Source organism: Musa acuminata, chromosome BXJ3-7 (assembly GCF_036884655.1).
Source record: "Musa acuminata AAA Group cultivar baxijiao chromosome BXJ3-7, Cavendish_Baxijiao_AAA, whole genome shotgun sequence".
In the NCBI taxonomy this organism is placed as follows: Eukaryota; Viridiplantae; Streptophyta; class Magnoliopsida; order Zingiberales; family Musaceae; genus Musa; species Musa acuminata.
The window spans coordinates 10,133,257-10,158,499 of record NC_088355.1 but is presented as its reverse complement, the minus strand read 5'-3'; the positions used below and the strand labels follow the sequence as shown (position 1 = coordinate 10,158,499).

The 25,243-nt window shown below is 39.4% G+C and overlaps 3 protein-coding genes across 4 annotated transcripts; all 3 read right to left on the bottom strand.

Annotated features, from left to right (window-relative positions):
- Positions 1–2,493: 2,493 nt before the first annotated feature.
- LOC103991872 (F-box protein KIB4-like) lies at positions 2,494–3,645 on the bottom strand. Its single transcript, XM_018828794.2, has one exon. It carries the CDS (start codon positions 3,643–3,645, stop codon positions 2,494–2,496), a length of 1,152 nt encoding a protein of 383 aa, XP_018684339.2.
- A 2,979-nt stretch (positions 3,646–6,624) lies between these two features.
- Positions 6,625–7,965, bottom strand: LOC135642257 (uncharacterized). Its single transcript, XM_065158247.1, has 2 exons — positions 6,942–7,965; positions 6,625–6,840 (listed from the first exon to the last, which is right to left on the bottom strand). Exons 1-2 carry the CDS (start codon positions 7,782–7,784, stop codon positions 6,772–6,774), a joined length of 912 nt encoding a protein of 303 aa, XP_065014319.1. The 5' UTR covers positions 7,785–7,965; the 3' UTR covers positions 6,625–6,771.
- Positions 7,966–9,066: 1,101 nt separating this feature from the next.
- On the bottom strand, positions 9,067–21,491 carry LOC135642256 (receptor kinase-like protein Xa21). 2 transcript variants are annotated; one of them, XM_065158246.1, is made up of 3 exons: positions 18,584–21,491; positions 18,292–18,470; positions 9,067–9,300 (listed from the first exon to the last, which is right to left on the bottom strand). In XM_065158246.1, exons 1-3 carry the CDS (start codon positions 21,306–21,308, stop codon positions 9,067–9,069), a joined length of 3,138 nt encoding a protein of 1,045 aa, XP_065014318.1. In that variant the 5' UTR covers positions 21,309–21,491. The 2 variants fall into 2 exon arrangements, with proteins under 2 accessions (XP_065014318.1, XP_065014317.1); XM_065158245.1 differs by lacking the exons at positions 18,292–18,470; positions 18,584–21,491 and adding an exon at positions 9,593–12,926 and having other exon boundaries at positions 9,067–9,479.
- Between the last annotated feature and the right edge of the window lie 3,752 nt (positions 21,492–25,243).

Below are 25,243 nucleotides of genomic sequence, written 5' to 3'. Positions count from 1 at the left end.
TGTCGACCGTGATTGAGATGGTGGCTTGTTGGGCTAGCTAGGGCAGAAGTGGAGCAATAGTCTACATCATACCCGCTAGCGCCTACACCTGTTGAGTAAGATTCAAGAACGCCTTGGGGGGAACGAGTAGGTAGCCCGACGATGCCCTCGAGGGTAAGAGGCCCAGGTCATTGAATATATACCAGTACCACATCAGTGTATGCATTAAGGTGGATGTGTCTACGTGGGGAAAAGATGAGTGTTGTCCTGCCTAAGTGAAAGTGTTGTGGGTCGAGGGTGGTGCGTCCTCGCTCGAGTATTTGTTTATAGGGTTAGCTTGTGGACACTCTTACGACATTGAGCCCTCCATCTAAACTCATATACTCCAAATCCATGTGTGCAAGAATGTCCGAGGTGCCTCCGAGGTAAAAATATCATTGCTTCTAAGGTAAAAATATTATGCTTCCAAAGTGGGTCCGAATGGATCCAAGATAACTCTAAGGTGGATCCGAGATAGCACCGAAGTGGACTCGAGGTGGCTCCAATGTAGATTTGAGGTGGAAGTATTATGCTCTTAAAGTAGCACCTATACGAAGATCAGGGTCGGGAGAGATTTTCCAATATGATTCCTTTGATGCTTAAGTTAATAATCTGAGGTCCCTAAATATGGGTTCGAGTAGTTCAAGAAAGAAGAGAGCTATTTCATTTTCTTGTTTAAGATTTATTTTTATACTTTAAAGGAAGGCTTTATCATTAAAAAAAGAGAGAACAAAGTGTAAGATTATTTTTCTTATGGTAAAAGAAGAGAAAAAAAAATTATGATTATCTTCTTTATCGGTAAGGAAGAGAGGTTTAGAATTTTCTTTCTTGTCATAAAGGGAGAGAGAAAAATTTGTGACTACCTCCTTGTCAAATGAGAAGGGAACTTTTTTGTTTTAAATATTTATACTCGTAGACAAATGGAGGATGACTTAGATCTTATATAATAACCATGTGTCATTGAGGGTAGATTTCGACTAATATACTAAATTTATATTAAGTAATAAAAAATGACTAACTTATGTATAAGAATAACTAGTTTGGCTATTATGTTATCGTGGTATAATAAAATTAGTGTAACAAAAGGTGGGGCATTTTGTTGACCTAAGTAGTAGAAGAAGAAGAGAACAAAAATGATAGCAATTGCAGAAGTTGTTGATGGGTTACACTTAAATTATTTAACCTATCGGATTAACGCCTTCGTTAGGCAAAAATAAAAAAGCAAAACAAGAAAAGGGGATTGCCATCCATTGTCTATTTGGTGAGACCACCACAGTGCCGTGTGGTTTTACTGCAAGTGAATCCATGGCAAATTCAAGATGGATGTGGACTTTCTATTTCTTTCTCACAGTAGATGGCAGATAATAGATTTGGATGGCAGATATAACCTAAAGATAGCTTGGGAGACAACCAAATAGAAGAAAGCCAAATCAAGCGATGTCTAAGATGTTGTTCTTACTATCTTCATACGGTTGTGTGCCGATAATACTTACATGAATTTTGATTATCGCCAATAAAGTAGATATAATCTTGTTTTAATTCTAAAAAATCTATAACAGAGAGGCACATGAATTGATTGTATTCTAAGAACAACATTTGCTCATGCGAGCTCTTCAACTTCTTTCATTTGTACTCTTCGTCGTCCAAGGAAAATACTAAGAACATAATGTTCTTAGGTTCGTTAGTAGATCAATTAGAGATTGCCCTATAGGGATTTGGCCAAATAATACGTGATGATCCTAGAATTAAAGGAAGTCAGTTGGGCTCCCATATCTTGATTATGCCACCATAATTAATGATGCAAAATTTAGCATTGTGATACATCATCATATCGGTGTAGCCATAATGTGTGCTTATTGATGTCCAACCCTTATCCCTAGCTTGAGCAAAGGAAAATAATTGGCATCTCACATTGCGAATCATCATGATGGTGAAATCGCCATCTGCGTCAGGAGGTGAAGAGAGCATAGCCTTGTGGAAGAAGAGGTGGTGCAAGCTTCCAAAAGAGTCCACCACTACCAAGAGAGATTGGTGCCATTTTTCCCTCTTTTTAGGCACCCTTTAACAAGTGATGGGAAATAGGCCAAGAAAATTAATATATTTCTTAGTAGACTACTTCTATCAACAACAATAATTCGGTAAAAAAATATAAACCCACAACATCAAATCGAATAGTCTCAACTGTACATAACTAATTGTTATAAAAAAAATTTAAATAAAATATCATTTGACTAATACTAATAAATTTAAGAAAAACATCAAACATCATGCAACATATATGAATAAAATTTTAGAAAAAGTCAAAATGGAGCATGATTATTGGAAGCTTTTTAAGTTGCTTTGTACAAGTACATTTTCTTCTATACATGATTATTCTTTCAAGTAAATCCATAGAAAATTCAAGATCTCATTCACAATAGAAAGAAGAACATCCGTGACAAGTTGATACAACAGGTCTTGTTTTGCATGACTAACTCAAGACAGACTCGGAGTCAACCAAATAGGAGGAGGCCAATTCAATTGACGTTCAAGTTGATATATTTGTTGTGTTTTCTTCTCCTTCAAGTAAAATATTTCCATGTCATGACTTCCATGTTGATAGTACATAAGTTTGTTATTAGTAGAGTAGATACAATTGTGTTGCAACTCTGGAAAGTTTGTAGCCGAGAGGCACATAGAGTGGTTGTATCCCAAGAACAATGTTTGCTCATGTAAGTCGCTCACCTTCTTCCACTTGTGTTCTTTCTCGTCTAGAGAAAACACTAGAAAGTTGTCAGAAGGTTTGATGTCTTCTTGGGCCCTAACGATCAACAGTAGATTACCGTCTAGCGACTCGACCAAGTAATGCATGAACTGATTCAAAAAATATCGAATTTTTGAGCCGATGATCCGAGGCCTCAAGATCGATCCATCGTGCTCCCATACCTCAACTATTCCAGTGTCACTGATCGAGTGGAACTTGCCTTTGCGATGAATGATGTTAGTGTAGTGATGATACAAGCTTATGCACTTCCAAGCCTCGCCTCTAGCTCGACCAACGACCAGATGTTTCCAGTTATTGCAAATCATCATGATCAAGCAATTGTCGTCTACATCAGGAGCTGCAGAGAGTACTGCCTTCTGGAAGAAGATGCACCGCATGCGCTCGAAGGAGAACACCAATGTCGAGATTATGTTAGCCCCGTATGGTACTTCCACGACAAACTCGATGATCTGTCCGTGGGAATTGTGGCGAGCGCTGACGAAAGGTAAGGTCGTCACCGGAGGGAGCGGAATCTGGGCACCGGTGAGTGGATTTAGAAGGTGCATGTTGCAGATGTCATCCACGGTGACCAGCCAACCGTGACCAGAACCAATATAGACCCTTCGATGGATCATAGGTTCCGGGCATGGAATCTTGTATGTCTTCTTCTCGAGAATAGAAAAGAACTTGATGGTGGTGGTATCGCACTCACCAGGCAACACCAGCCAAGGGGATTGTGGCTTCTTCGTAGGACAATGGTACTTTAACTTGCAGGCAAAGTTCCATTGCTTGCAAACGGCTCCGACACGTATGCAATCAAGAACGGAGAGTTCACCATGAATTAGACTTGAGATATCTATCGAGAGCTTTGACCAGTCCGCCATTAAAAGAAGAAGAAGAAAAGACTGAGAAAAGTCCTTTTCACCCAAGGCTTCTTCGATCTATCACTATCAGAAGATTACTTTGAAAATAAATATTAGAAAAATATTTCAACAGCCATACATAGTAAATAGGAATCTCATAAATTAAATTTTAAAAGTATAATTCTCCATAAACTAAACTTTATTTGAAAATAAACGATTAATCTCAACATAACATAGACATAAACCATAGTAACATTGTTCAACAATATATCTATTATCATAATTAATTACATGAAATAGATTTATTCTCCCAAGTAATCGTTTAACTATTAGTCTATAAATCTCTGAAGAGAATCATCATACTAGTAACAACCTATCTATTTTTGGCGAGAAAATAATGTTATCACATATAACATCAAATATCGCATTCCTCCATTTATAATTTCATTCATCCATATATCCATTTATAAGACAATTTGATAGTGATACATATAGATGGTACATATGCATCTTAATATCAACTTGATTTAAATTAATAGTCAAATTTAAGATCGATCGATCTCTAAATAAGTATCCAAATTCATCATACAACATCAAATAAAATCTCTTAATTTTTCTAAACAGAAAAGATAAAGTGATATCGAGCCCACCAAATCCTAAGATTGGCTCTAAATCAACCTGATTTAAAGCAGCTTGGATGGATTGAAGACGAACTAACTTGGATTCAAACAAAACTAACTTGAACTTGAACTGACCTGAACTCATCCAAACCCATCCTGAAATAGATTTGAGTCAATCTAGAATAACCCAACACTAACTTGAACTAATCTAAATCGATTAGGTTTGGATCATGTAGGCTGAGCCATCCTTGTTGGATCATGTAGGGCTGCATTAATCGGTGCGCTATGCCTCGACGATATCATAATTTAAATCTAACGCTTCTTAAAATAAAATTAAAAATAATTTTTTTCACGACACATAATCTAATGAACATATGATCATCATTGAATATGATTTACAATTTTTAGAATACTAAATTAATATTAACAATACTAGAATCTAGAATATGTATCACCTTTTCAGAAAAAAATTAAAATTAATAAATATCAAAATTTTATTAAATTTAAAATTATTTCAAAGTTTAAATTAAAAGAAAAAATTAGAATACATACAATCTCCATAGGTATGGAGAGAAGCTGTGCCTTCACCAACAACTCGCATGTACATGAAGTGTAATTCCTCCAATACCAATGAAAAGGAATAAGGTGTCATTTTGCCTGAGTTTAAATAGGAGATAAGAGAGAATCTAAATTAATGTAAAGAAATTATTCCATATTAAATTATTTTTAAATAGAATTGAAATAAATTATTTCTAATTATAGTATTTAAAAATAGAAAATAAATATTGAATGTTGAGATACGTCGGTACTAAAACTTAGGAAATAAATTTTGACTGAGAGGTGAGTATCATTTATGATTTTTCAGATTGAAAAGAAAACTAAGATAATTATATTTACTTGCCATTAGAATTTCATCACATATTCTTCTTTTTCTCAAGTGATTTTTTTGCTAGCAAACGTTTACTAAAGGCATTAGTTTAATTTTTAGCACGCATTTCTTTCTTTCAAAATTCTCTATGGATTACTAATATTTGGTCCAAAAGATTCGTAATTTTAAATACATGTAAAATATTCCTAACAATATTTTTAAGTCATCACACACCGAACCTAAAAGGTCCCAAAAGCCACCTCTTCACCACCGGTGGGATATTTTGCACGATCGATTTAGGAATTAAAATTAATGATTATGGTTAATAATCATAATTGGTGTGGTTTCACATTTAGTTTAGAGTAAATAAAATATGATACCATTAAAAGAATAAACATAATTCTTGACTAATTTATTTTTGGAGGAAATTAAGATTATCTTTCTTGGGGAGAGGTTCCTAAAAGATAGAGTTTCCATCGATCAACCTTTTGTTAGAAAGAATAGAAAATAAAAAGAATTATTGGAGAAGCTTTAGCTTAAATACATTAACATGTCCCTCTCCTATTTATACAGATTAGAATGAAGAATTTTCCTCAACAGAATAGAGAATTTCACTTTAAATAGAAGTCCAAACTACAAAAAAAAATCAGATATGCACTATATGATATGACTTGCCTTACAAGTTAGGAATCAATCGTTCCAGACTAACGTCTCGAGGTGAGAAATCGATCTAGGAACACTAATTGACTAATTCGAACCAAATGAATAATCTCTATTCACCTAAACCATCGTGGAGGAAACTAATCCTTAGGTGAGAATTTAGCCAAATAACATTAGGTGTCGTGGAGTAAGCGTGTGGTGGCACCCTCGTTCGTTTGCTAGTGTCATTTGTAATTATTTTTTCCCACTAATTTATCATGAAAATTTTTGAAAAACCCTATTTAAGTCTAGGATTCATAATTAGATCCATAACACTAATCTTCTAAGATAAAATTATATAATTTAAGAATTATTAAGTAAATTCTCGTATTAAAATAATTAAGATATTATAAAAAAACATCGATATCATAAACAATTAAGAAATAAAAGATATTACACTGCACTAACTAACTTATCATGAAAATTTCACAAATCACTATCAAGTTTGAATCATATAAAATTATATGATTCAAATAATAATTATATAAAATTCTATATCAAAATAATTAAATATTATAAAAAAAAATCGGTATCATAAATAATTAATAAACAAATGATATTACACTCTTGTATGAAATTTAGTTCTCTAAATTATCGTATCTCAATCAATAAAAAGATGAAGGAAAGTTTTTTTGTAAGGAGAGACCAGCTAGAATATTTCTGATTCCAAATCATGGACACAATATATATAACTAATATGATTTAAAATAACAAATTAAAAAGCTCATTTGGATCATTTTCTCTCTATACATCCCCGTGGTTAGGTTTGATTGAGTACTAAGCTGATGTCATAATTAATTGATCAGGAAACAATAATACAACTCAAAGGACCTATGACAGCTCCATTACTACTACAGTTCTTGCCAACACAAACCGTTCAAATTCAGAAAAATACAAAGAAAGAAAATAGTGCCAACTAGTAGATGATAACAAAGTCATATCCGACACACTGCACCGGCGTCAAGCCTTCTTCTTTCCCTGGCGATCATCATCCCTTGCCACTATCTTGAACTTTCCAGTCAACTGTTGCTGTGAAATCATAAAGAGCGTTGTCAGGGAAAGCAATAGAAGAACACTTGCAAACGTTACAAAGAAATAGAAAGGAAAGAGATGATAAACGTTTTGATTACCTTCTCCCAGAGCTCAGTATGGTCTGCACAGAATCCTGCAACGATGGCCGCTCCACGACGCTCCTTGTACTCAAAGCAGAGTCCCCGTTCCAGGCCGCAACCGACATGGAACTCCAACTTGCACTTTGGCTCCGAGCAGTCGATGGCACACCCGCCTGTGGCCCCACAAAGATAGCAGTCCATGTTCCACCGCCTGCTGGGGACCCGGGAGCAATCGATGCCGTCCCTGCCTTGAGGATCCCGGAAAAAGACCTCGGGCACGAGCAACGCGCACACGATGTGAGCCCATCGGCCGTCCTCCGTGGGCTTCGTTGCCCCGCCCCTCACGGGGCAGAGGCAGCAGCTGGAATCCTTTTCCTCTTCCTTCGCTTCCTGCTCGCATCGTGAGCAGAACCAGTCACCTTCAGGAATGTTGTTGATCAGGGGGCTGCCGTAGCAGGACGCGTGGACCATGAGATCGCAGCCGTCGCAGAAGACGATTGGGTCGAGCGGGTCCCCATCGGTGCTCCTGCACACGGCACATATGACCCCATCGTCTTCCTCCCCCTCCGCTTCTTCTTCTTCTTCTTCTGTTGCTAGTTTGCTGTGCTTTTCTTCGAGCGGTTGATCATAGGAGAGCGGGGGGCTGTTGAGGTCGATAGGGAAAGTGGGGTGGGGAGCCCAGACCCTCTTCTTAGCTGGGAGGCAGGGTGGGGTGGCGGGTTGGTAATGGTACGAGTCCAACCGTTTCTTTGCAGGCAGGGATTTGACGTTGTAAGGTTCTGAGCGATGGGAGTGCTCATGGGGGTGAAGAAGCTTGAATCTCTTGGAGGGAGGTAATTCGTGGAAGCTGCTGCCTTCCATGAGTATCCGGACTTAAAAGAGACCGAGAAGCTGAAGCCTGAGAGATGGAGAGGAGAAATGAGGTTGAGAAACAACCGATGGGGGACGGATGAGTCGCGGTAAGGGAGAAGGATATGTGAACGAGGCGAGGCGGCAAAGAGAGAGCGGTGGGAAGCAGAAATTTTGATTGGGAAGTGATGGTCGTTCCCTCTAATGTAAAGCGGGCGGGTGAATGTATACGCGGTGGCTAAAAATATCGCGGGAATATTAAAAAACATGTGGCGGGCGCGCGCGCGGTGAACCGGTGGTCTTCGGGGGAATATTTAACCGAGTACTTAACATTAGATGATGTCCAGGTGGCTAGCACAAGCGGTGGGCCCGGCATGTGGTCGAACCCAATTCAACTCGATTTAGCTTGAATTCAGGTCGGTTCAATTTAGGTTCAGATACGACTCAACACAGGATTTAGACAGTCGAACGTATCGAGCCGAACCTGATATGGCCCAACCCGGGTGGGTCACAGCTGGTGAGACATAGTAAACGCAATTAATATTTGAAAAAAATGGACAAAGAGATAAATAAATTTGGTAAGAAAATAGGACATCGATCATGATTTCTCGAGTAGAGTCAACAATATTGGAAAATCACCGGAATAATTTTTATTCTTTCTTCTGCGTTTTGCTCAGATAAATGGCAACGAACAGAAGAAAGAAAAAGACGTCACTACCATTTTATGCCTTAAAACAGTGTTCTTTTGGTTTTAAGATTGTCACTGAACATCGCATAACTCAAAACTTGGAAGTAATTACCGTTAAAGTCAGAAAATTTATCAAAAGATAATTTTGACAACCCAACAAAGATAATAAAACAGAAAGAATAAAAGCGACAAGAACACCAGATTTATGTGGTTCGGTCATGAGGAACAAATCACTACTATAAAAGAAAGACTATTATAAATACCTTAGAAATATATTTCTAGGTCATATAACACCCGAATCTATTAAACAAGAAAAATTTAAACTATAAGCCTAAACTATTTAATTGAGTGTGGACTTGAATCCAAAGAAAACATTTAGGTTTTTTATATTGTGCATCTGACTTCAAAGCACATTCCCATAGAAGATAATAAGTCTGATTTTTACGAGACCGTGAAACTTGTCAAACTAATAATTACTATAAACATTGTTGATGCTGATGCCTTCTAAGGGAAATGAAAGATATCAATTGGCACAAATGACAAATCTAGCAAAGCTGCTTCCATGAACTTGCCTTCGCTACTGCTGGATTTGGCTTCAGAAACAGTTTAATCTAGAACCGGATTATCGTCTCTGAGTTGGGCTCTCCTACCCTGTTTACTAAGCTCCAAATACGCGTTCCTGATTGCAGTTAATTCGTTGACGGCATCCACCAGCTGCATTCGCTCGGGTGGTGATTCCTTGGCGCACCTGATGCCAATCTTGAGTGACAACGCCAGGCACTCCATTGCTCTGTCTCGAGTGCATTCATTAGGTTCTTCACCCTCCTCCTCCAGGAGCAGGTTTGGATCTATGATTTCAGCGACCCGCTCCGGGAGTGCCATTTCTAGATACCGAGGAAGGCTGAGATCGTCCTTGAGAGTTTCACCGGTAGGCCTCTTCCCCGTGAGTGTTTCGAGTACAAGTATCCCATAACTGTAGACATCCCCTTCGACTGAAATTTTGTTGGCCACTCCATACTCTGTATCATGAATCGATAGGTTAAATGTACAAAGAGAAGAACTTGAGAAACACAACTGCGCAAGTAATGGCATAAAGAAATAACATATTCTGCTCTTGGTTAAAGCAATGTACCTGGAGCAACGTAACCGATGGACCCCTTGAATATCATGGAGGTGGAAGATCTTTGAGATGCTTCAACGGGGTTGCTGTTGAGGAACCTCGCCAATCCAAAGTCTCCAACATGAGCTACCATGTCATGGTCCAAAAGAACATTGCTTGGCTTTATGTCGCAGTGGACAATCGGCTCTGGACCATGGTGGTGGAGGTAATCTAATGCGGAGGCCACATCGATCAATATATTTAACCTGTGGATAAGGCTTAACGCCCGCGTCTGACCTTGCTCGTTTGCTTCTGGATGCACCCACTTCTCTAGGCTCCCATTCGGCATGAACTCATAAAGCAAAGCTTTGAAATCATTTCCCCGGTAATCTGTGCTTGTGCAAGCTGTTAAAATCTTGACGAGGTTCCGATGCCGGACATTTCTCAGCGCTTCGCATTCAGCAACGAAGCTCCTCGAAGCTCCTCTCTGTTGGAGGTTGAGTACCTTGACGGCAACAAGTTGGTATTCCTCATAATTGAGTAACCCTTTGTACACAGAACCAAAGCTTCCCACGCCGACGAGACTAGCAGAAGAGAAACCATTCGTAGCTCTTAGCAACTCGGCATATGTGACCATCATATGTGGAACTTTTATGCCGTCGGCATGAGCCTCCTTCTTCGACTTGGGCATCCAACGATGAATGCCAAATAAAGAGAGGAGCAAGATTAGGCATATTATTCCCCCGGCAACTGAGATCGCGGCTACCAGCTTCCGGGATAAATGTCTTTTACTGGATGACGGAGTGGGGCAGGGAGGCAGGTTCAGAGCTTGCACACCCCCACAAAGCTTACTATTTCCAAGTACGGAGAACGCAGTGAGGTTCGTGAAGATACCATGTTTTGGAAGCTCACCCTCAAAATTGTTGAATGAGAGATTCAGATAGCTCAAGAACTTCAAATTCCCAAGAAATTCTGGTATGAGCCCGGACAAGTTGTTTCTTGAAAGATCCAGCGATTGGAGCCCCTTCAGCTGGCTAAATGACGAAGGGATTGATCCCTGGAATGAATTCCCTGCCATGTCAAGACTATCGAGTTGTTGACAGTCACCAAGGGTCCTTGGAATTGTACCTGATAGACTGTTGCCAGAGATGTCGAATTGACCAATATTTTTCATGTTTCCAACTTGAGGAGTCAGAGATCCTGCCAGTGAGTTGTAGGAAACATTAAGGAACCTGGTGAGGGTGGGGATGGACAGTATTTCTTTGGGTACCGTGCCATTTAGCTGGTTGAATGAAAGGTCCAAGAGTGCGAGAGGGCAGTTTCCGAGAGTTGGAGGTATGGGTCCTTGAAGTCGATTAGAGTACAGTTGAAGCTCGTTAAGTTTTGTCAGATTGCCAAGGGTTGCGGGGATGCCTCCTGTGAAGCGATTCCCACTCAGGTCTATTATCTGTAGCTTTGCAAGGCTTCCCAGTGCTGCAGGAATGCCACCGGTGAGAAGATTAGACTTCATACGAACTGAGGTCAAAGAAACGAGGTTGCCGATCTCTGCGGGAATGCTTCCGGCTATGTTATTGTCATCGATTTCAAACCACATCAAGGAATTGGAGAAATTGCCTATCGATTGCGGCAAGAAGCCACTGAGATTGTTGCTTGTCAATTGCAAGTACTTCAGACTGCTACAGTTGGCTAAATCATCCAAAAAGCCCCACTCGGCTGCGTTTCTTGCTTCTAGCTGATTAAAAGTAACATCAAAATGAAATAACTGCTGCAAGGATCCCAAACCTCTCGGTATGGTGCCTGTGAATCTGTTCTCGTATAGTTGAATGTTGTTGAGGTTGGTAGCATTCGACAGTGAAATCGGAAGAGGCCCGTAAAACTGGTTGTCGTTGATGTCTAGTTCTTCAAGAAGGGGAAGAGTGATTCCCATATCCGGCGGAATAGACCCGGTAAAGTGGTTGCTCTGGAGCTCTAGTGTTCTGAGAGAGGAGAGGTTCCAAATGGAAGGCGGGATGATTCCTCCAAGATTATTTATTGACAATCCAAGATAAGTGAGAGAAGTGAGGTTTCCAATTGCTGGTGGAACTGTACCCACAAAGCCATTAATCAACAAAGCAAGAGTACGTAGATTCACGAGGTTTCCAATCTCAGATGGTATACTTCCGGTGAGTTGGTTGTCATGTAAAAGAACTTCTCTTAGTCCGACAAGATTCCCAATCTCCCGCGGAACAGAGCCTTCAAGTCTGTTGCTATACAAATTGAGATTCGTCAAATTCGTAAGGTTCCCGATTTCTGGAGGAATGCTTCCTGTGAGGCGGTTGTTCCACAGGTAGAGCACTTTCAGGTTTGACAAGGAACTAATGTCGCTGGGAATCTCCCCTTCAAGCATATTATTTCCCAAGAAAATATATTGTAGTTCTGAGCAATGGCTGAGGCTGCGAGGGATGGCTCCTGTAAGTTGATTTTGCGAGAGCTGAAGCCAAACAAGGGACGTCAGGTTCCCTATCGAGCCAGGAATAACGCCGGTGAATTTATTGTAATCCAGGTAAACCGCTTTAAGGCTGATAAGATTTCCAATCTCTAGAGGAATAGATTCTTCAAGATTGTTGATAGACAAATCGAGGACAGTCAAATTTACAAGGCTCCCGATTTCTGGAGGAATGTTTCCGGTGAGGTTGTTGCCGCTCAGGGCGAGCAGCTTCAGCTTTGACAAGGAACGAAGATTATCGGGAATCCCACCTCCGAGTGTATTATTTGACAGATTTATATACTGTAGTTCTGAGCTGAGGTTGTGTGGGATGGCTCCTACAAGTTGATTATAGGACAGATCAAGCAGGATAAGGGAGGAGAGGTTCGCTATTGTCGTCGGAACAGTGCCGCGAAAGCTATTGTAACTAAGGTTGAGATGCTGAAGGCGGGACAGCAGGCCGAGCTCTTGTGGAACGGGACCCTCAAGTTGGTTCTGTGGAAGGTGCAGCCTCTGGAGGAAGGTGAGATTGGCTATGGATGGAGATATCTTACCGGCCAAGGCGAGGGACTCCAGTTCCAGTGTGGTGACCCTCAGCTGGCCACTGTGGTTGCCGCACGTCACGCCTCGCCACCGGCAAAAATGGAGGGACGTAGTGTTCCAGGATTCCAGCGCTCGGGATGGATCGTCGGAGATGAGGGCCTTGAAGGAGAGGAGGGCGAGGCGGTCAGTGGTGGCCTCGGCGGCGGCAGTCTCAGGTTGGGAAGCCGAGAAGCCCACGCCAGACAGGAGCAAAACAAGGAGAAAGCTGCAGGACCCAATTACGGAGCTACGCCGTTTGATCTCCATTCGGGTATTGAGAAGAACAAGAGCGGTGATTGGAGTTGCTTGAGCAGCCATGCCATCGATGCTGTATATATAGGTCCGAGAGAAACAACTTTAAATCAATTAGTTTGACGCCATGGAACTTTTGACGCACGCACTAACTCCATACACGAATGGCAACCGAAGCTGCGTTCAAATAGTCTACTCCCTCTCAAGTACTAACGCGGCAGGTAGTACAGTAGCGTGAAGCACTACTTGAAACAGTCTTTTCATGTTCTCCTTATCTTTTTCTTTTTTTTTTTTCTTCCTTATTCTCCTCATTTTCTTTAGAATCCCACTGTCAAAAACTAGCTCGTTGATATCTTTTTCTATCTCTTTTTATAGAATTTAAAATATAGTATCTATACTTCTCTAATATAAATTAGGATTAGATTAAATGAGATGATGATGGACTATGAGATGATAAAGCCCAGGACTGTCAGCTAAACAGTTTCGCCCTTCCGTTGTGTGAGTCTATTTATTACGCTCTATGTTGACTCGTGTCCCAGAAAAAGAATAAAAAATGGCAGCAGAACTTTCTGCGTGTTGCAGCAACACGAGATTTTTTATTCCCTGAAAAGATGAAAAAGATGCTCTCGGACAGCAAACATGACAAGTTTATTAGTTTCTGTTTCTGGAAAGATAAGATGATTGCCACAGATGAAGACAAGAACAGCTCGACGATGACGATGCATGGGCACACATTGCAGTGGTAGCAGCCATTTGACTTCCAACTACCGATCCATGTACCTCTTTCCCCATTCTGTCGCCGTCCTCCTCATCTTTCGATCGCTTTGCCTTTGCTGTACGGAGTCCGTCGTCACTCCAATGGTGATATCTCCTTAGCAATTGAATCATGGTGTATGTTATCACTAGGGAAAGATCAAAACTATATGTTGCCGATGAATTGAGACCGAAAAGTGTTTCCTTTCACCGAACTCTCAATGAATCGTTGAACAGCTAACGTCAATAAGAACAAAAAGCCCACCGTTTCTCAAAGTTAGTGGACGACGGGACCATCGAACATGGCCCTGCTAATGATTTTATATCCTTTTCTTGTTGCTTTTGTGATCCATTTCGGTCAAACAAGTAAGGCTACTTAAGATCGTAGCCGTCGTCCGTCAAAGTTGGCAATCGGGGGTTGTTCTGCGTTTCACATGAGCGTGTGAACTGTGATCACGAACAGCGCAAGTTCATATTGCTGCTGCTGCTGGATCTTCTCTTTATGTTCTTCGGACGTCACCACGCCGATTATTTTATTTGATTGAGCAAGTGAATTTGATACGTTCCATACCATCTCGGAAGTTGCTGCATAAACTCCGGAAATATTTTATGAACAAATTAACTTTTGGCATCGATCTCGAAGATAGTTATTTCTCTTATCGCTACTATTTGAATCAAGATTATTTATTATATTTGTTACAGGATTATTTTGGTCAAATTACAAGCGATATATAGATGTAAAATTAAAATCATTGTAGGTGTACCGAGGAAATGTTAATACTGATGTTTATAGGCGTGGCCAAATGTTGATCAAATGCTTCGAGCAACCTTTAATTATATATGATTTTGTGCAATACCACGGTTTAGTTTCGAAACAAACTTAATTTAATCTATCAAGGTTTGATATGTGTATACTATTAAATTTGGTTTATATATTTTAAATTATTGATCTAATCTTAATAAATTAATAGGTCAATTATTATATTAGGATGGACGGCAACAAATAGTATTAGAAGCCTCACATGCACTATTATCACCTCACGTGCACTACTGTGATATCTCAACTTAAGTGATGCAAGCTCTAACATTTTGCTTGTGGTTCCACTCATATATTCTACATGTATGATTAAAATAAAATATTATATTTTTATTTTTATTATTGTTATCAATAGGAGTACAATGAAAAGTCCGTAATCTTAAAAATTTAGACTTACTAACTTATTAAACGAAATATTAAAAATTAAAATTTACTAACTTACTAAACAAAATGATAGATTTTTCTCTGTATAGATAGTATTTTTGACACCAATATGTAATTAAACATCTAACCAAAAGAAAACATAAATATAATATATCCAAAATTTATATACATAAAATATTTTTAGCTCATCGTCTATATATGCGTTGTCATGGACTTACACATGCTCACTCCCTATCCAATCACTTGAGTAGGGTATTAATATTTTTACCTAAAAAATATAATCTATAGTGAGTAATGATTTAGTAAGTATAATCCTTTATAGTTTTATTTAGGTGAGCATATATAATGTTATGTATATTGTATTAAATCCGATAACTTCTTTAGCAAGCATAGTCCTACAACATAATATATGAAAAATAAAGAGTTAAAATTCTATATCAAAATAATTTAAAATATTTATATACATATGTAGTAAATATTATAAATTTATGGACTTTTATACTCTATAACATAACATATATATATATATATATATATGCACTCTCACATCACTAATATATAAGTATACTTCTATATTATAGGATATTCATGCACTCATATACCGCACGTCAAAGAAAATACATACACTCCCACACCAGATATCATCATATATGCATGTATACAATATATTTTCATCATCATTTATTTTATATATATATATATATATATATATATATATATATATATATATATATATAGCTCATACTTATCCCATGACAATTATATCATTCCAAAATATGCTTTTCAAAATATACTATAAATATTATAATTTATATAATTATTATTTTATAGTAAATTAAACTTATATTTACTCGATTCAACTCAAAAATAAAGATGTTAATGAAAGATCACATTTTTTATCGATCGAGTCTATTAAAGAGTAATACACTTATCAAAGTGGAAGCACGTAATCATAAGATGTCTTAATTAAGAACTTTATCTCTTGAACTATTGATTTATAAAATAAACTATACTTAACCTAAAAATACATCTAGATTTCACCATTAATTTTTTAATAGTTACTCTATAATCAAATGAATTAGTTAGTATCAATAAACCATCAGACAATTATGTGAAAAAGTTTTACTTCACTATTCTATGTAACTAAATGATCTTAAATTATCATAAAATTTTATAGAAAACTAAGAGACATAAAACTAAATATACATCAAATTTTAGTTTAAAATAAAATTATTTGAAGGTTAAACTATCCTCCTAATTTATTATCAACACCTATTCTATTTTGCTGAAATAGAGTTGGGACTATTTGAACTTATAAACCTCGTATCCTAGTGCATAGAGGCTGTACTCAATCAATTTCAAATCTTATATAACCTTAAAGAAATATTTTAAAATATATCAGAAGCTCAAAACCTAATCATATCCTTGAGGGACCAATTTAGCTTGAATAGTATCTCATATTAGGACACTCATACCTCCATGCACAAATACACTAAAGGTTTTAGAATCATAAGATATTCATATAAAATATATCCAAAAATTAAAGATAAATTCAAATTTTATGTTACTCAAAAGTAGCTAAAAAAATCAATTTGAAATTTATAAAATTAAAATCCTAAATATAGTAAAGAAAAAAATTATATTTTTTTTACCTCAATTTTTTTTAGAGTTAGGGTTTCTTGAGCTCCATAAATAAAGCTGATAAAATGGCTAAAGAATGAGAGAAATGATCATGAGTTATAAGTAAAGAAGATATGACTAAAATAAGGTAGAGGTAGAGGGTATCTTGATGTCTATTATTCAATCTCATTACATCTCATTTCAAATTTCTTTTTACTAAAACAATTCTAATGTTGCAGCAACTTCAATTAAGTTTAATTTAGTTTAATAAAGATTATATTTTTTTTATCTATGCTCATTCTTCGATCTCACTTATATATCTCAATATTTAGTATAACATTCTTTTTTTATTTGTATCTCTATTTAATTTTTTATTACACCATCCATACTTAAGTAACTTATTATCTTATATATATATATATCAATGAGATTTAAAATTTAAACTTTGTTACTTTAATTATATTCAAATTCGTTCAAGCCTTAAGATTCACTTAGGGTCGATTACAAAATTCAACCGTCATTTCTAATTACTATATGTATATTTATTGTCATAACTTTAATCTTATACTAAAATCCATTAGTATACTTAGGCTTGTTGTGCCAAAGGATCATGTTATTTTATTGTAAATTATACATAAAGCAAATATTAATTTTTTGTATGCTCAACTAATATTTCATAAAATATTGAGAATAATATTTTAAAAAAATGTATTTCAACCTTAAACGTCTAAAACATAAGTATATCATTTACCATATTTATAAAATATAGATATCAGACATTATATCACTAAGTATGGATCATATATATATATATATATATATATATATATATATATATATATATATATATATTGTGCTTCTATTATCATAGTAGCTATAGCGGAACATGTGTGAGACTCGGGCATTACGCAATCTATATTCCATTATGTTGGATCATGAAAGCATGTGATGGATAATCTTGTATTTTTTGTTTCATTAATTTTATTTCATGTAGTCTTTTACAAATATCAAAATTAGCATATATGCTCTTTTAAAACGTATGTTTATTCGAACAATATTGTGGGGAAATATAGCACGTCCCAAGTGAGAGAACTTTCTTTTTGGACCGGCATTCCTTGGTTTCCTTGCTTGGGTTATCTTTTGTAATGGGCTCTCGTTTTTCCTCATGGGTATTTGGGAAGCTAAGCCCATTTTGTACTGATCCATTAATTTGGGAATTGGTGTCCTCATGTTCTTTTAACATTGGAATTCCAAACTTTTCTCATTGGCTTTCGTTTTTCCTCATGTTCGATCTATTTTAGGGTTTTTTTTTTGTGTGGATATGGATATAGATTGAAATCTGTTCCGCCAAGTGGACCGTTTGTTCTCTTCACACCCATCAATTGAGGTCACTACAGATTTAGAATGACAAAGGATTTTTCACTCAGCTACCATGTAGCTTGATGCAGTTTAATGATGAACTCTACATAAGAAAGGCATCATACAACTAAGTCCACTGGACCAGCTTGTGAAGCACCGTGTATTAATTAGGTGAGTGAGAAAAAGAAACGAAAAGAAAACAAATACCACACAGCTACTTTTATTATTATTATTATTATTCAGAAGGATCGAGCAAGCAACCTCTCTAACAATCCCTTGTGCTTCCCGATTCCGGATCATAATCTAGTGGTGGATCCATCCGTTCCTGATTGCAGTTAATTCACTGATGACATCTCGCATCAGCATTCGTTCTTGTGGGGATTCCTTGGCGCATCTGACGCCGATCCCGAGCGACAAGTTCACGCACTCCACTGCTTTGTCTCCAATGTAATCGGTGCCTTGAATGTGATCATTTGCAGCTTCACCTTCCTCGAAGTGCAGGTTTGGATCGATGATTTCGGAGACCCGCTCCGGGAGTGCCATCTCCACATATCGAGGAAGGCTGAGACCGTCCCTGAAACTTTCTCCAGTAGGCCTCTTCCCCGTGAGTGTTTCCAGCAGAAGTATCCCGTAACTATAGACATCCCCTTCGACCGAAACTTTGTTGGCCACTCCATACTCTGTATCATGAATCGGTAGGTTAAATGTACAAAGAGAAGAACTTGAGGAACACAACTGCGCAAGTAATGGCATATAAAGATAACATATTTTGCTCTTGGTTAATGCAATGTACCTGGTGCAACGTAACCGATGGACCCCTTGAATAGCATGGAGGTAGAAGATCTTTGAGATGCTTCAGTGGGGCTTCTGTTGAGGAACCTCGCCAATCCAAAGTCTCCAACGTGAGCTACCATGTCATGGTCCAAAAGAACATTGCCAGGCTTTATGTCGCAGTGGACAATCGGCTCTGGTCCATGGTGGTGGAGGTAATCTAATGCGGAGGCCACATCGATCAATATATTTAACCTTTTGATGAGGCTTAACGCCCGCGTCTGACCTTGCTCGTTTGCTTCTGGATGCACCCACTTCTCTAAGCTCCCATTCGGCATGAACTCATAAAGCAAAGCTTTGAAATCATTTCCCCGGTAATCTGTGCCTGTGCAAGCTGTTAAAATCTTGACGAGGTTCCGATGCCGGACATTTCTCAGCGCTTCGCATTCAGCAACGAAGCTCCTTGAAGCTCCTCTCTGTTGGAGGTTGAGTACCTTGACGGCAACAAGTTGGTATTCCTCATAATTGAGTAACCCTTTGTACACAGAACCAAAGCTTCCCACGCCGACGAGATTAGCAGAAGAGAAACCATCTGTAGCTCTTAGCAACTCGGCATATGTGACCATCATATGTGGAACCATTCTGTTGTCTGCGGCACGAGGCTCCTTCTTCGACTTACGTATCCAACGATGAATGCCAAACAAAGCGAGGAGAAAGATTAGGCATATTATTCCCCCGGCAACTGAGATCGCGGCTACCAGCTTCCGGGATAAATGTGACGACCTGGTGGGGCAGGGAGGCAGGTTCAGAGCTTGGAAACCCCCACAAAGCTTACTATTTCCAAGCACAGAGAACGCACTGAGGTTTGTGAAGATGCCATGTTTTGGAAGCTCACCCTCAAAATTGTTGAATGAGAGATTCAGATTGCTCAAGAACTTAAAATTCCCAAGAAATTCTGGTATGAGCCCGGACAAGTTGTTTCTCGAAAGATCCAGCGATTGGAGCCCCTTCAGCTGGCTAAATGACGAAGGGATTGATCCCTGGAATGAATTCCCTGCCATGTCAAGACTATCGAGTTGTTGACAGTCACCAAGGGTTCTTGGAATTGTACCTGATAGTCTGTTGCCAGAGATGTCGAATTGACCAATATTTTTCATGTTTCCAACTTGAGGAATCAGAGATCCTGCCAGTGAGTTGTAGGAAACATTAAGGAACCTGGTGAGGGTGGGGATGGACAGTATTTCTTTTGGTACCGTGCCATTTAGCTGGTTGAATGAAAGATCCAAGAGTTTCAGCGGGCAGTTTCCAAGACTCGGAGGTAAGGGTCCTTGCAGTTCATTGGAATGCAGGCGGAGTTCGATTAGCCGAGTTAGATCGCCAAGGGTTGCTGGGATTTCTCCTGTGAAGCAGTTCCTACTCAAGTCCATTATATGTAAATTCGAAAGGTTTCCCACTGTTGCAGGGATTTTACCTGTGAAAAGGTTTGAGTTCATCCGAACCAAGGTCAAAGAAACCAGGTTGCCGATCTCTGCAGGAATGCTTCCAGATATGTGGTTGTCGTCGATTTCAATCCATTCCAGGGTTGTAGAAAAATTGACGATCGATCGTGGCAGGAAGCCTCCGAGCTTGTTGCTTGTTATTTGCAAATATTTCAGGCTGCTACAGTTGGCTAAATCATCCAGGAAGCCCCATTCGACAGCATTCCTAGCTTCTAGCTGATTATAACGAAGATCAAAGTGATATAACTTCTGTAAGGATCCCAAACCTCTGGGTATGGTGCCTGTGAATCTGTTCTTATATAGTTGAATGTCGATGAGGTTGGTAGCATTCGACAGTGAAATTGGAAGAGGCCCGTAAAACTGGTTGTCGTTGATGTGTAGTCGTTTAAGAAGGGGAAGAGTGATTCCCATATCCGGCGGAATAGACCCAGTAAAATTGTTGTTCTCGAGCTCTAAGGTTCCGAGAGAGGAGAGGTTCCAAATGGAGGGTGGGATGACCCCTCCAAGATTGTTGAATTGCAGTCCAAGATAAGTGAGGGAAGTGAGGTTTCCGATCGCTGCAGGAACTGGGCCCACAAAGCCATTGGACAGTAAATCGAGAACAGTTAGATTCACGAGGTTTCCAATCTCAGATGGTATAATTCCAGTGAGTTTGTTGCCATACAAACTGAGATCATTCAAATTCACAAGGTTTCCAATTTCCGAAGGAATGCTTCCTGTGAGACGATTGTCCGCAAGGGAGAGAACTTTCAAGTTTGTCAAGGATTTAATATCGCTCGGAATCTTTCCTTCAAGTGTATTATTCTCCAAATAAATATATTGTAGCTCTGAACAGTGACTAAGGTTGGGTGGGATGTCTCCTACAAGTTGATTATACGAGAGTTGAAGCCAAATAAGAGAAGTCAAGTTCCCTATCGAGGCAGGAATGACGCCGGTGATTTGGTTGCTATCCAAGTAAAGTTGTTCGAGTCTGACAAGGTTCCCAATCTCTGAAGGAACAGATCCCGAAATCTTATTGAAGGGCATGTGAAGAATAGTCAGATTCGAAAGGTTCCCAATCTCCAATGGGATTTTGCCCGTGAGTTGGTTTTCATGCAAATAAAGTTCTCTTAGGCTGACAAGATTCCCAATTTCTGGAGGTATGCTTCCTCTGAGCTGGTTGCCCCATAGGTAGAGAATTTTCAGCTTTGACAAGGCACCGAGATCATTGGGAATCTCTCCTTCGAGGAGATTGTTTGACAAATCCATATATTGTAGTTCTGAACAGCGGCCAAGGTTGTGTGGGATGGCTCCTACAAGTAGATTGTTTGACAGATCAACCACAGTGAGAGAGAAGAGGTTGGCTGTTGCTGAACAGTGCCATGGAAGCTACTGTGACTTAGCTTTCAGGATTCTGAAGGTGCAAACAATTCTGAAGTTGCGACATCGGAATCATACCTCTTAGAGCGTTGGAGCTCAGGTTTAGACGTTGAAGATGGGAAAGCAGACCGATCTCCTGCGGGATGGGACCGTGAAGTCGGTTGTCGGCGAGGTGGAGCCTCCGGAGGAAGGTGAGGTTGGCTAGAGATGGAGAGATCTTACCGGCCAAATCGAGAGACTCCAGTTCCAAAGCTGTGACCCTCGGCAGATGACTCTGGTTGCGGCATGTCACACCTCGCCACCGGCAGAAATGGAGGGATTCATCGTTCCAGGAGGCCAATGCTCGGAATGGATCGGACACGAGGGACTTGAAGGACAGGAGCGCGAGGCGATCGATGTTCTCGTTGCTTGAATTCAAGGTGGATATGGAAGCCGATGAGGCCAGAGGACATGAGAGAGCAAGAATTAGAAACGTTAAAGACGATGGCGAAAAGGCACATGCAGATGCGAAGCAGTGTGGTTTGCCCTCCATGGTAGGACTCACGAAGATCGACTCGGGTGGAGGTATTATATAGACCATAGGAGGGTTTCGTGGACGGACTCTTCAATTGCATGAAATGTCGAGTGTGAATTCACATAGTAAAAGCTTGAACTTCTCTAGAGTAACCTCGTATGAATTTGATGGGGGTGATCAGGAAAATAATGGATCTGCATTAATAAAGAGGACGACGTAATAGATATCTAGCAGTTGTGATATGGACATAAGAGCACAAGAACCAGAAATGTCAAAGGCGATGGCCAAAAGTCAATGCAGATGCGTTGCAGTGTGGCTTGCCCTCGACTTGGGTGGAGGTATTGCATAGATCATGGGAGGGTACCGTGGACGAACAGTTGACTTGATATGCCTAGTGTGAATTCACACGGTAAAGACTTTGACTTCTCTATAGCAACATCATCACATGTTTGATGGTCATCAGGACAAGTAATCGGTCCACATTGATGGAAAAGACGATGCCCATAAATTTGTAGCGGTTGCTAATGGACTAACGTGAGAACTCTAAATTTTCTCTATCAAAGACATTAGAGTTGAAGTTAAATCATTAATGAGCTAATTTTCTTTTAGTTTCGCATCGGAGTTGAGTAAAATCATTTTTCCTTCTTATAACTCGCTATCAAAGACATTAACTAATTTGATTGATAAGATTATTTAGTCAAACACATAAAAGATTAAATATGTACTGACTTTTTTATTTTATCTTTTCGCCCTTATAGCAACGATCTGTTTTTGTTGTCTCCCATGCGACGTGCTTCCGTAAGATGGAGCCACGACATGACATCATTTTATTAGATGATAAGTCCTACGTAGTCACGACAGGGAATCATCTTATTAGACAAAAGATGTTAGATGTTATATAAGTTTGGTTCATCATCAGAGGAAAAATCTCTAATTTCATCTTTCTTCTTCTTCGTACATTCAATTTTATTTTTATGTTGGTAATGGGTCATCTTTAATGATCCTTCGTGAGCATGCATGTAGATGGATCGATTGTATCTTGGAACAATTTTTCTAAAGAAATTTGTATGAAGACTATGACTTAGGACAGTAAATTATGCTTCGGGTTTTTTTTTATATATTTTTTTTAATTCCATCAATATATATTTATATTTATTATTTTTTAATTGATAGAGATAATCTTAATACTCCTAGCTTATGTAAGCAATATCTAAGCAAAAGTCTAAGAGCCACCTACTCTTTATAATTGTCGATAGGAGATCACCTGTTCCGACTTCTAGAAATGGGCCCACGACCCTCTCTTAACTAATATATTAACAAAAATCATGTCTCGACATAATGACTAACGATATGATCAACTTTTACTAGTCTTTTCTTCCCAATGATCGATGAAGAGATCACTCATTGCCTAACCTAAAAGGATAAGAAAGTCAGTCCAAAAGTGTCCCTCTAGTAGTCCGCCCTAGGCATTAAAGGACACATGTCAACAAATTATCTTTATTAATGTCTCCATTGTACAGGATAAATGGGGTCTTGGCAAACATACGTCCAGGTCACTCAACGCCCGGGTATAAAAGTCATAGATCAAACTGGGACAAGCTAGCAAGAGCTCTTCACTCTCTTACTTACATTCTTACCCTTCCCTTCCAACTCTCTCTGATTTAAATATTAGAATAGTCAAACCGGGATACCCGCGACACAAACCTATTGTGCAGGGACCTGACGCCAGCCGAAGAAACAACTAAGAGGTGACCCAACAGGCAGGATAACCCAATTCTCCAACCCGACTTCATCGGGCTAGATCGCTCCCATGGCAAACCACCTCCCCCGTTGAGATTCCCACCTACACTTTCGACAGTAGACTGACCAAGCCGACTCACCCGTCTACAGTTTTGTGTTAACACTAACGTATCTAATTAAACATCATGCCACATTTGTCTTTTGACTGACCGAAACATTTGATGATTTTTTTTTATTTTAACATGAATAACAAAGTACAGAGAATTTTGCTTCCTGCTGTCAACTATCTTTTTGCACGCGATGATTTATTGAATGCTACGGATTGAATGGCTTACGCACTGCCACAGAAAGTGAGGAAGGGATACAAGTGTTAGAAGTTTTATGTGAATACAATCAATCTGTGGAGGAAAATTCTTTCTTCTTCACTTATATAAATAGAAGAGGGACATGTGAATACAATCAAGCTTCTTCCGTAATTTCTTCTCTCTTTTTCTAACATGATATCAGAGCTTCTCCCCACAGCGTGTGGAAGCCGGAAGGACTGGTGTTGACTTCCTTCCTCCACTGCAGAAGACCGATGATTCCTCTCCTGCTGCCTCCTCATCTTTGTCCAGCTAGAAAGGGCAGCGCCGTTGCTTACCTCTCCTCCGGCGCCTGTGGGCTTCTTCTCCTGCCTCTCCGACTCCGTCACCCATTGCCTCTCGGAGCACCGCAGCTAGTCCGAACTCGCCGACCGCTCGACCACCTCCCGTCCTCGCAAGAACCTCGCCTACGCTGCCGTGGTGGTCGCCGTCCTCACAACTGCTCCCCGGCCAGTGACCTCTCCTCCTTGTTTCCGCATCTCGCTCGAGCGAGAAGTGCCGCTGCTGTCATCCTTGCCGCACAGCCATCACTGCTTTCCTGCGGCAGCAGGAATGATTGCAGTTCTTGCAGCAGCAGCCGCTTCCATCTGCCGCTGCATCTTACTTCCTCTACTGCAGCAGCTTTCGCTGCATCTGCTGCTGCTGCCGCTTCCTTCGTTGAGGCCGATGGAGCTTTAGTAGATTTCTCACAAATTTCTCCTGCTGCAGCATCGCTGCAGATTTCTTTAACATTGCTGCAGCATCACTGCAGCTTCCTTATCGCTGTAGCAACAGTTTTCAGCAGCTTCTACAGCAGCATGCACAGCAATCTGCAGCTGTAGCAGCAGCTACTCTATAGTTACCATCTTCGTAATCTTTTTTTGATATTCCATGTCCGGTAGGGACTCGTAGCTTTTTTCTTACGGGACTTATTTCCATCGATGCAGTCGTACTAATCTCTTTCAAGGTATCAAAAGATGATAACTATACATCTTGACGGGCTCAATTTTTTAATCTATTATTTAGATACGACTTGTTACGTTACATTGACGGTTCCTTCAATTGTCCGTCAGTCATGCTTAATATCCCCGGAGAACCTAGTCCAGTCAAAATTATCTCATCCTCCAAGCTATTTAAGCATCTGTTGGATCCATCGCTCCATTGATTTCTGCATGTGTGATTGTTGCTGATGCGTGATCTAAATTGTAAACAACCTTAGCACTAATCCA

What these genes read in the sequence shown, in the direction of transcription:
- LOC103991872 (XM_018828794.2), bottom strand. Translation starts at nt 3,645, where the DNA reads ATGGCGGACTGGTCAAAGCTCTCGATAGATATCTCAAGTCTAATTCAT.
- LOC135642257 (XM_065158247.1), bottom strand. Translation starts at nt 7,784, where the DNA reads ATGGAAGGCAGCAGCTTCCACGAATTACCTCCCTCCAAGAGATTCAAG. An exon ending in ATACTGAGCTCTGGGAGAAG is followed by an intron (nt 6,841 to 6,941) that starts GTAATCAAAACG and finishes ATGATTTCACAG; the next exon opens with CAACAGTTGACTGGAAAGTT.
- LOC135642256 (XM_065158245.1), bottom strand. Translation starts at nt 12,923, where the DNA reads ATGGCTGCTCAAGCAACTCCAATCACCGCTCTTGTTCTTCTCAATACC. An exon ending in CATCGGTTACGTTGCTCCAG is followed by an intron (nt 9,480 to 9,592) that starts GTACATTGCTTT and finishes TTCATGATACAG; the next exon opens with AGTATGGAGTGGCCAACAAA.